At 41.4% G+C, this 12,126-nt stretch overlaps 1 protein-coding gene across 10 annotated transcripts in view; it reads right to left on the bottom strand.

Moving 5' to 3' along the window:
• celsr1a (cadherin EGF LAG seven-pass G-type receptor 1a) overlaps nt 1-12,126 on the bottom strand; it is a 59,449-nt gene that overhangs the window by 18,505 nt on the left and 28,818 nt on the right. For 7 of the 10 annotated variants that reach the window (XM_086059188.1, XM_086059190.1, XM_086059191.1 and 4 more), the window contains exons 7-15: nt 8,394-8,474; nt 4,628-4,785; nt 3,860-4,023; nt 3,026-3,151; nt 2,360-2,526; nt 2,103-2,288; nt 1,922-2,035; nt 629-803; nt 422-563 (exon numbers count right to left, since the gene is read on the bottom strand). In XM_086059188.1, the coding sequence (XP_085915314.1) occupies nt 422-563; nt 629-803; nt 1,922-2,035; nt 2,103-2,288; nt 2,360-2,526; nt 3,026-3,151; nt 3,860-4,023; nt 4,628-4,785; nt 8,394-8,474 (1,313 nt within the window). The remainder of the gene's footprint in view (nt 1-421; nt 564-628; nt 804-1,921; nt 2,036-2,102; nt 2,289-2,359; nt 2,527-3,025; nt 3,152-3,859; nt 4,024-4,627; nt 4,786-8,393; nt 8,475-12,126) is intronic. The other 3 variants (XM_086059193.1, XM_086059192.1, XM_086059194.1) reach the window with 1 other exon arrangement.

Here is a 12,126-nt window from a genome sequence, read left to right on the forward strand (position 1 = left end):
TACCATCATGTTGATTTAGGCTATGGAATTACCAGCTGGTAGAAAATCTGATTGCTCCTTATTTGTTTGATGGATCTACAATAAACTTCCTCCAAATCTTTCTTCCCAAGTGTGACTCGGCCGTTTAAATACACAAACATTCTCTGATAAGACTGATGTGATCTGCAGTTCCGCACTAGTGACATAAGGAGTGGTGGTCAACGGGAACACGGAGACGAAACATCTATGGAGGACCAGCCAAGCATGACGGGGGAAATCAAACATCCTGCCTGCTACGACAGGATTGAATGAACGACGCCTCTCCGTTTGTGATGTCTAATATTAAAGCCTTCTTAGCTATTGTGATGAGAATCCATTTTAAGACCGAGCCAATCAAACCTTTTGTAGATACGGTAGAAAACGTGTTTAAGGAGGGACTTACTCATTTTGGCAGTACTGTCCGTAGTAGTTGTGACCGCACTCACAAGTATAGCCATGAGAGGAACTGGGCTTGCGAGCACAGCTGGAAACATGCTCACACGGGTTGAGCTGACAGGCGTCGACGCACTCTTTCCCAAAATAGCCTTCAAGACAAAGAGCCTTCAGGATTTGTGATTGGCGGCGGGTGGGCGGTGTCGGCGCTTGCTACCTGGGTCGCACACACACGTGTGGGTGCTCCAGTCGTCGCTGCAGTGGCTGTTCTCGGGGCAGATGTTGGCGTCGCACGGATCGGCCAGGTCGCAGCCCTCCTCCACGCGGATCTTCAGGCCGCGAGACATGATCACGTTGGCCACGTTAGTAGACGTCTCGCCCATGCGGACGCCCTAACAGAGAAGTGCAGAAATCTGATGGATCCACTTCTCATTTATGCTTATGGAGGGCTGGGACATTAATCAATTTTGTTGAATGATGACCATTTTTAAAAAATGCTGTTCATATTTTATGCACACAATTCCAAGTTGATTTTGTACTTGAAAAAATGAATTAAAGTATTGAATCACAATATGAAACTTTTACTGTTTGAATGACCCTTCGCAGCCACTTCAGACCCGCATTTTTTCTGCTTGGCAATTTTTTTTATATGCTGATTTTGACTCTTTTCCCACATAAAAACAGCATGGATTTTTTGGGGGTTATCTCATGTTTTTATTTGTTATAGTGGACGCCAGGATAATATGGCTGTAACGTGTTGTAAACTTACCAAGCTTATATGCAACATTTTTAACATGAACATCATGCAAATCAACTTGTGATTGGTTAGTTAAGATCCAATCATGAACCAGAAGTGTTGACATCATCCAAATTGTGCACTTTATTGGTTTAGACACGCAAATATGTCATGTCCACTGCAACCATCAATGGGTATGAAGGGGTTAAGACAACAGGTGCATGATTGTCCGGGAACCTGTGCAAAATGTTATGGCTACACAGACAGTTCTCAGGAACACTGTTACCACTGTTTAAATTTGACCTGGAACGGGCTCAGTGTACACAAAACGTGTTAATTTTTGTGTATTTTGGGTCACTTTAGGAAAAATCATCACACTTTATTGTGAAATAATGTCCTTAAGCATTTTTTTTTTGCATCAAAACGACAAAAAAATGACCCAAACAGCTATCGTTCATTGCATTGCTGACACTAACAACTGAAAAGAGAAGAGCTGGTTTAAAAAAGCAAGGTGATTATTACCCACTAAGCAACTTGCTCTTGATATTTAGCGACTTTTACAACCAGGAGGAAGGCAACGAGGGGAGCAATCACATTTTTTTTATTAGCAAGAGAGGAAAAAAATCTATTTAAATAGGCAATTGAGTTTTCATTTTAAAAACAATTTAAAACAAATATTGAAGTCCATTTCACCCAGCCCACTCTTTATGTTTGTTAAAATGTGTTCAATAATGGTGTCCAAACACAAACAATACCGACTAAACTGTACTGTACCTGTATGCAGCCAACAAATCCTTTCCTGACGTGGTTGCCCTCTCCAGGCAAACCTCCAACATGAAGAGTTTGAAGCTTCAAACCCGGCAGGTCGTTGCCAATCACCACTGATTTCTGCTTAGGTAAACAACAATTAAAAGAAGCACACTTAATACAAAATAGTTTGCGATCTAAATGATACCTTGTACATGCCGTGGTCCAAGGAAACGGCAGCCACGTATCTGAGTGCCTTGCCGTCCTTCACGCTTCTCAGCTCGACCAGCAGGTGGTGCCACTCCCCGTCGTTGACCCGAACTTGCGGAAAGCTCAGCGATGCCACCATCTGTTCCATTTGCAACACCTCCATTCTCACCTGTTGCTCACTCACCTGCGCGTATGGAAAGGATTCACAAATAAATAAACACGGAATCACGGCGTCTGCTGCACGCTGTGGCTCACCATCAGGTTGATGGTTGAGGACGGGCCGGCGTTGGCTTGCATCAAGGTTCCGGCCGGCTGCCGCGTCCGGAACATGAGGCCCATGTACCAGGGGATGGCGATGGTGATGTCCGGCTCCATCCACGATACCAGCGCCTTGCCGTCGAAGAACTGAGGCGACGGCATCACTGTTGGCAAGATCCCAAAAATAAGCTCCGGTGCTCTAATTTCAGATGAATACTGTAATTACGTAATTAATTTTGCTCCTCAGGGCAGGTGTTTATGGACATAAGAGCTTCTTTTTTTTCTTCCTTTTTTTTTCTTAATACTAATTTGATTTATGCAGTCATCAGTTTCTATGCTTGTCTGTTGTGACTGCTGCATGAGTCATACGGAGTCAAAGGAGGGAGTGACTCTTAATCCTGACCTGATCTCCCAAACACACACACACACACACACACTTCTACTGTATATAAACAAATGAGTGCACACACAGATGCAAGCAGAAGCATGCACATTGGCTTTTGAGACACACCTATAAAATAAAAAGTACTGACATACAGAGCTTGCAAATAAACATTTCCAATTATAATCAGCAAAAATGGCAAAAGAAAGATTTATGGGCATAAAGAACATGTAAAATGACTTAAATTGTATCTTCACAGCCATCACTGTAGTTTTCCTAACCTTGTTCGCAGTTCCTGCCGCCGTGCCCAGTGGGGCAATCACAGCTATACGTGTTCCACTTGCTGACGCACACTCCTCCATTCAGACACACACTAGGTGTACAGAAGTTTCTTTTTGCAGGGCACCCTAAAAAAGTTCAGATCCAAGGAAAACGTTGAGGATGAGTGGCATTTAATGTGATTGTAGTTTGAAACAAGGCTATTTCAGTTAACGAAAACTAACAAAAAACTAAAATTCCAAAAACTATTTTGTTAACGAACTAAAAATAAAAATGAAGATATTTAAAAAAAAAAAGAAAACTAACTATAATTATAGCGAAAATGTCCTTTGTTTTAGTCTTTGGTAATTCATTTAATACATGAGCCTTTGGGGATGATTTTAAATGTGATTTTAAGTAGATTTATATAACCAGAATAAGGGCGCTTGGAAGTGACGTCATCTAGCAGCAGCCAATAGAAAAGCCCCTTCAGATGACGTCGCTCCTAGGCGACACATTTGCCTGCTTGACTTTTGGCTCCAATGGCTCGGCTCGTCTGCTTTTTCATTTAACTCAGCCGAAATGCAACGTGAGGTAAGAAATGCGTTACTTTTGTCATTTTACCATGGTGTTTTTTAAATATTACGCACAAGTAGTTTTTGTTTTACTAATTCTGAAAATAAACTAAAACTAAGCATTTTTTTTTTTTAACTAAAAATAATTTAAACAGAACCACCCTGAAAACTAATTAGAACTAACTAAATTTAATAAAACAAAACTCAAAACAAAATAAAAACTAATTGAAATAAACATTTTAAAACTATAATAACCCTGGTTTGAAGTCAAATTTGACGGACCTGCTGTCGTGCCGTTGTTGGCAATGTAGCTAGCCATGTCGACGGGCTTGCTGTCGACGCTCAGGTTCCTCATGCAGCCCACAAAGTCTCGATTTCGCACAGGGAAGTCCTCTGGCAGGTTAGGAACGCCACCGAGCAACAGTGGCCCGGTCAAGTCCAGCGATCTGATGAAGATGCCGGGAAAAAAAAATGTGACAAACCGTCATAGTATTTTCTTCCCATGAAAAAAAAAGTAAACTGAGGTAAAGGTCTTAAGCCTGTCACAAGGCTAAGCTGCTAGCATCGCAGCAACAAGAGCAAGATCGGGCATCGTGGGTCAAGTAAGGGGGGAGGCTGCTTATGAAACATCAAATGCCGACGACTTTTGAGAGATTTGATGTGATACAATAACGGCCAAAGAAAGTCTTAACCCCTGAATGCTGAAATGTTTGCATAAATAGTGCATTCTCAGGTCAAGATTGACTCCGGCAGGATGTATGGAGCGTTTGGAAGTAGTTACTTAAGTACAGTTTTCAGGTATTTAAAACTTGAGTATTTTTTTTGCTACTTTTGCAAAACGAAACACTAAAAAAAGACTCATCGAATTAGCTAATCTAGCATAGCTAACTTTTTTTCCACTTGAGCCATGTTATTACAAGGTTTGTAATGTAAAGCAAAAATTCATTACATTTCAGAGTCTGTACTTGTTAACTTTTTTTTAAGCAAATAAGTTGAATCAGTACTTCTAATTGAAGGATATATTTGTTTGTGTTATGCATTTGTTTTTACTTCTTCTGTCCGGTCTGTGTTCCCTGGGCGGCGCACGAGTAGTTCCCAATCTGCTTCCCGAAGCGGATCGCCATGGAGATGTCGCAGTCGTCCACGGCGACCACTGCCACTTTCTCCCCGGAGGGTCCGTGGGGGATGCCCAGGCGGCCGATGTTTGGCTGGAATAAATGTGGTTTTTTTAGAACTCAAAATAAAATGGTGGGGGGGGGGGGATGATGACAGCCATTGTACTATAAGAGATAGTCAGGTTTAACTGTGCTTAATTATCCAAAGTAATGAGTCCCAGTTGTTGCACATTCAACCAAGGATTTACTTCAGATTCCTAATGCTTCATTTCAGCCTTTGTTTCTTTTCTTTTTAGGAGAAGAACTTGGCACAACATAAACTTAGGTGACTTTGCCCGCCTCGCTATCAGACATACGTTGGCTTCTCTTTGGCTTACGATGGGACAAAAAAGGCCCATTGTTGCCCTTCAGCTGGCACACAGCAACCAGTTACAAATTAGGCTAATACCTCCACTCAGCGAATGTTGATCTGCGAAAATGTGGATCAGCTTAGAAAATCAGGTTAACAATCCCTTTATTAATTTTTTTAAATAATATCAAACATGAGAAATTCATGAACAAAACTGGGCTTGGGATCAGAGTTTAATGCCACAATGTTTCCACTAATTAATACACATAACCAGGATTTGTCAATGTGCAATAATACAGTAGCTCCATTCTGACTATTTATTTGAGAGTTGGAGCTATAAAGATAGACAAAGAAAGTGAGCGGCATGAGTGCAACATAAATGGGATTAGAGTAATGAGATACAGGCAGGGCGAGAGCAGGAAAGGAAAAAAGAGGCACATACAAAAAAGCTTAAAAGACAAAAGCTACCAACTCCCAAGGGTGTTTTGTTTTTCCCCCTAAAGCATACTTTTCCACAAAGACAACAGGAAATGACACATTTTGTGCCACCAGGAGCCAACAAGCCGGACAGAAATAAGAGAAATGAGAGGGAAAGTGTGAAGTCATGAAAAAAAAAACGGAGGCCTGTGTGTCTGCCCACCTGCAGGGGAGCATGTCATGTCAGCGATTAGGATCTCAGCATCCCTTGTGAGCCCAGTCAAGCAAGAAGCAGATGAGATAAAGATGAGAAGAAAAAGAGGAAGAAGGGAGGGAGGCAAAAGGGGCACGAGAACCAAAACCAGGGGTGGGCAATTTTTTTTTTTTTTAACTGACAGATGGGCCACATGGTTTGTAATTGAGGTTAAAAATAATAAAATGGTCTTAAGCACAATGTTAGTCAGGGCTCGAAGATTTTGCTGTGCATTATATGTAAACATGTAGAATGCACTTTAAAGTACTCATACTATAATAAAATGTATGATGGAGTATTAAATATTACAAATTAAATGAATATTAAATATGCTGTTGTATTTTTTAGGTGGTACTTGGTGTGAAATGTATGAGAAACACTGTTCTACACAGGACACTTTATATTTATACACTTTCAGGCTTCTTTTTGACCACCTTTGTAATAAAGTGCACTTGGCCCCGTGAGACTCTCCTATTTGCCCTCCGGCCAAATGTAGGCAGTTGAAGATTCCCTCTCTCTAAAGTGTCGTCTCCAGGGGCGATAGGCTTGCCGCAGCTATGGCGACGCACTTGATCCCCGCTGTGAGCCACAAAAGACCAACGTGGCGCATGAGGGGGGGTGGGGGTGGGGGGGCTACACGCAGAAATGACATCACAGCATACTGTGGCCAAACCTCAGCTACATGCGCGCACACACACTGTTTGACACCTCTATCATCCTTCATCAGCTTCCTGTCAACATGATGACTTTGCCAAGTCGCCTGAGGCCAGGATTATACAAAAAAAGAGAGAGAAAAAAGCAACAACACAGATTGAGTTTCATGCAAAACATTTCCAGTCTTGTCAAAGAAGCATCAAATTTAGTGACTAACAAAATATGAGAAGACGGATGAAGGGAAGACTTGCTTGGGAGAAGGATGTGTCTGTGTTTGTTGAGTGAGCGGGTGTGTTTGTGCGCGAGGAAGGAAGCGAGCGGGCCGCGCAGCAGACGACCACCCGCTCCAGTCCGATAATAAAGGAAGACGGGCGCACAGGCTTTTATTTGATTTGGGCCGGTTGAAGGAAACGCCATTGTTTGGTGGATGACACACACTATGTTTTAAGCCATGTGTGTTTATGTGTGTGTGTGTTATGGCTAAATACTTTTTCCAAATAAAATCAACATTTTTAGAGATATATTGTTTTTTTTTGTTGTTTTTTTTTGGTTTTTTTTACACAACCTTTTGAATAATATGAATATTAAAGTGTATTATCAAAATGTATTTTATTTTTTATATATTTAAGGGCTTTACATTTTAACAAAATGCTTGAGATTGCACTTGGAAAATGACATTACATTTATATATTTAATTGCAATGTATACTATTATAGAGCATAATGACACAATTACAGACAATTCACTACTAAAAGTGTTCATTTTCCAGATAAACGGACAATAATTGGTATAGTGTTTTCCTGAGCCAAATCGTCTTGTCTCCCAGGTGCGCATGATGATCTTTTTTAGCGCTTTCCCACACAGGTTAGCGTGTCAGACCTTCAGCAACAGAGTCATGTCCGCATTACCTCACCTGCCCCGTGGCTGTGTAAAGCTAGAAGCGTGAATTATTCACACACACAAAGGGCTACAATGTCCTACGTTCAAGCCTATAGGTTACCGCCGTAGCCATCAGCTGCGCGCGCTTCTACCCGTTAGCATAACAGATGGACGCCGGCCATTGTCGGCTGGAAGCTTTCAAAGTAGCAAAAGAAATGTTCGGACGGTGCAAAGCGAAGGTAAAGGTAACTGGATCCTCTATAGACCGGCTGGATAAAAGTCTTGGTGTGATTTCACAAACTGTGCGTGCAGTGACATAGGCAAAATTCTGGTTTGATTTGTACCGTCAGCAAGTATAAGTAACTAATGATCTTATCCACATGATAAGATCATTTGTTTGTCTGTATTTTGTAAATTATTATATTCCAATTGAGAGTAAAACTTTACAAATATAAATATCAAAATACAGCTATAATACAAATATGCTGAGCTAAAAGCTACAATTAGCTCATTTCCAAGGAAGCACCACAAAACTTATGAAATGCTCTTTTTAGGATATGGTTAGTATTTAAAAATAGTACAGATATCTAACCTTAAAATGTTATTTTTTTAATGTTAAGAAACTAAGTTCCATGGCCTGTTACTTAAAAAAAAAAGAAAAAGAGTCAGATATCATTTACACTGCGACATGAAAACATTACCTATTAGAACATGTCAAGGAAAATGTGTTTCTTAATACACTTATATTAGCTAGCCACTAATATTAGGAAGCTTCGGAGAATGAACTTCCAACTTATTAAACTGCATTTGTAAATTAGTTTGGCAAGAGACGACAACTTTTATTGTCTTTATCTAGATAATAGTAAGGATATTCCCAATCTGGCAATCACTGTTTATATTTGACTGCCATAAAAGTGGCCTTGAAAGTGCTCATGTCAGAGATTTGAAATAGTGGAATGGCTATAAAATGGATAAGCGTCACTACAAGGTGAAATATCAACATAAGAGAGAAGTAGCGTTAAAACGAAAAGTCCACAAACAACTTCCAAACCAGAAAACGACAGCAACTATGACATCCTCTCGGACAAGCGAGTCACCAGGAGGGGAAACGGCACCAGTGGGGACTATAGGCAAGAGGTCAATGGTTACCTCCTTCTGCGCGAGCTCCAGCCAGGCGATATAGAGCGGGAGCCGCAGAAGCCCGCTGGAGTCCACCAGACTGCCCCCGTCCTGGGGCAAGAGAGAGACACCACATTAGATGGACCTGTGTGTCATTTATCTCAAATGACTCGCCGGCCTTTAAAAAAACATGCACAAAAACAACTACATAAGGCAGCTAGCTCTTAGAAGCCCCTGAACACAATTTCTTTCCTGCATGATGTCATCATCTCTCCTCCTAACATACACACATCTTGTATTTATCTTTTTTGTGCAACTTTGAAAGTGGGAGCGTGTCACTGGGATGCACTCAAACCACCAAATAAGGGATATTCTTGTCCTTGTGGTCATCGCTGTTACCAAGCCAACTCTTCAATGTTACAACACTGCACCACTTTGTGTTTATTACATGCTCAACTATCAACACAGTATGTTTATACACAAACGTTCATCAGAGAACACTGCTGTCAGCTACAGAGAGGCCAAATATCTCCTTAAAACCAAAGTACAAGGTAACAAAACAGCACAAACACACAAAGGCTGACATGTTTACCATCATCTAGCCTTTCACCAGGCTCAAAAGCCACAAATCGCACAAAGCAAAGCAACATGAGGCTTCTATTAGTGACCTGACTTCAGTGCAAATTGGGCCAAAAGTACTTTTTAAAATCGTTTACTGTTTTAGAAAAGTGACAAGGAAGCAGTTAGGAAGATGGAAGGAAGACACGAAGCAAGTAGAAAAGAAGCAAAATTGATGGATCATGAAGAAGGAAGGATGAAAGGACAGAAGGTTGAAAGGAGGGGAAAAAGGGTGGATGGATGCAACAATGAAAGGAAGGAAAAGTAGGAAACAAGCATAGGGTGAAAGTTGATGGAGGGAGGGAGGAAGGAAGGAAGGAAGGGAGGGAAGGAGGGAGGAAGGGAGAAAGGGAGAAAGGGAGAAAGGAAGGAAGGAAGGAAGGAAGGAAGGACATACATACAGTATGAAAGGAAGAATGGAATGAAGAAGGAAACAAAGCAAGGATGGGCAAAAGGATGGAGGGAGGAGGGTAGGAAGGAAGGATGTTTGAAAGCAAGAAGGAAGGACAGTGAGTAGGAAAGAAGGGGGAAGGAGGAAACTCAGAAGGAAGGAAAAAAATAAGGACAACAAATGGATGGGAGGAGATAAAGGAAGCAGGAAGGAATGATACAAGGAGGGTGGTCAAAGCAAGGAACAATGAAGAAAGAAATGACTAAGGATAAGGAAGAATGAATTACTAAAGGAAGGGCCCCAACTCTTTAAGGGTTATGTACCAGGTCAAAACACAAAAAGTCACATGTGGACTTGAAACCCTTATACTGGCCTTAAAACCAGAATTGGAAATTGGAAACCTTAAACCTGTTTTATAACATATTTCATAAATGCAATTATGTGTAAATGTCCGCCACCCTGTTTATCCACTGTGAAATTGTATCTTAACGACAAGAAAGCAACACAAGCATTTTCACAAGTTTCCAGCACAGTAAGAGAAGGCCATCCTCATTTCCAATAAAGCACATGCCAATCGTATACAGCTATAGCTTAAGTATTTTTGCGCTATACTGTGAAGTCACTTCACATGTACATTTTGCTTTGGATGATGAAATGTCTGCCTGAAGCGACACGCAAGTGAGAGCGAGAGGCCGGCGAACAGCAGAAGCAGAAACTTCTTTGGTGATAAGACTCTGCTCAGTGCTCAGCCTGTCTGGGAATGTTGTTGATATTGTATCACTGCGTATGTAACTGCTCACAGTGGCGGAAAAAAACACAGCGAAGAATGCATATAGTGACTCGATAAATAATCGTTCTGAATTGATTATTGATTACTCCGAGGAGTACATCATTGTAAAGAGAAGACCTCGTCAAATTAGGGAACTTGGAGGTTAAAGGAAGTTACTTTCAACTAGAAAGGAAGGATTTTGGGTGCAAGTCTGACCTTTACTGCAAAGAATGCCTCGAGCTACGTCTTCTCAAACGTTGTGTTAAGCTTTGGACACTCCGGCTCGCCAACGGCCTCGCACGGTGACAACAATGGCAAAATCCTCGTCTGTTTCCACGGCAACCCCTCCTCCCCTAAACCTTTGACCTATTGTTTTTGAGCCAAGGCACCCCGGGTCTTCTGAAGAGCAGCTCTAATAAAAAGAGAAGGGGGTGGTGGGGGGCGCCGTGCGTGTGTGTGTGTTGTCTGCGGACCCCCTGTGCAATCTTTAACCGTCTCATCATCATCTGACCCACTAAATCACCTTCTGTGCGTGCGTTCGAACATTGTGTGCCCTTATAGGGGTCGTTAACACATGAGTGGGCTCGCGTGAGAATAACAACCATCTATTCATACTTGAGATTTCCATAATCATGATAGTGTGTGAGTGTACATGTGTTTCTACATACCGTGTGTCCAATCTAAACCGGAGATGAAATACACATTCAAGCATATGGACTGCTTTCTTCCTGTTGTTTGTCATTAAAATACACATTTGAATGTAACTTATTAGCAACTTATTAGTTTGTTTAGCAGGTAGCTCGAGTTTGTATTTTAAGATGCATCAATCTCAATTTATGTCCATTTAGAAGCCCTAAAAGCTCCCAGCAGGATAACATCTGATCAAAGTCAACGTTATCTGCGTGGGGGTAAACTTGGCTGACATGCATCTCTTCTGCATTGCATCATCTCTTTAACAGTCACCTTTAGGGCTAGGCAAGATAATATAAAAATATGCATATCCATTCATCAACATGTCTATTGTGAGCATTTTGCTGTATACGCTTACACAAACCCCTCCAGGAAGTAATGCGGGGGTTTCAATTACAGATTGCTTCTGATCATTCAACATGTGAAGAAAATGTTGGCTGCGTATCAATTGATTGTCAATCCCTGGCTAATGCTAACGGTATGTGTCAGCCGCTTTGTAAATCCCTGTGTGATATTGTTGTGGATCCACCCAGTGGTTTGTGTGATTATATACTTATGATGATGTGTGTGCAAACAAAAAGAGGAGCAAAAACAAAGCAAGGAAGATGAGGAGCCAAAGAGCGCAAAATAAAACGAATCACGCACAGGATGGTGGTGTTGTTTCCAGGCCTGTAAACATATGCGATAGAGTGCCTATTTGTGTCATTCCAGAAATCCTGACAATGAGCACAAAAGTGACCCTGCGGCTAACACGGACCGTCATGTTCGCCAGCCATTCGTCACGTGTGATGAATGCTGACCTGTCAAGACCAGTGAAAGAAAACCTGTGTTCCTACTTGAGACAAAGCACCTGTGAAATGTGAAACCATGGTCAAAAAAAGTGGACAAAAATTCTAAATAAAAGTATAATGTAGGAAAAACACTTTTTTATATGGCTTGTACAGTTTGTTGGTTATGAGCATGGAACCTCAAATTTGAGCTTTGCCTGTGAAATGAAAAAAAAAACATGTCTTTAAATGTGCTGTAACCACGCCCCACTTACTGTCAACTGGCCATCACATATACAAAAAATCTTTTAACATATTTGAGCCACAAAAATACAGGACATCCACTTAGAGCCTCCAGTGGCTGGAATATATTCCCCTCTGTGACAATCAGGCACTCTAAAGCAGCCATGTCAGCGCAAAACCCGTCCACATGCTGGCTTTCACGCAGAATTCAAAACAAAGCAAATATTACCTTGCTATCCTGCCTTCACTGGTCAACACGTCGCCCCTTTTCACACAATACCTGTG

This window comes from Leptonotus elevatus, chromosome 17 (genome assembly GCF_054856555.1).
Source record: "Leptonotus elevatus isolate MCC_2025b chromosome 17, RoL_Lele_1.0, whole genome shotgun sequence".
NCBI lineage: Eukaryota > Metazoa > Chordata > Actinopteri > Syngnathiformes > Syngnathidae > Leptonotus > Leptonotus elevatus.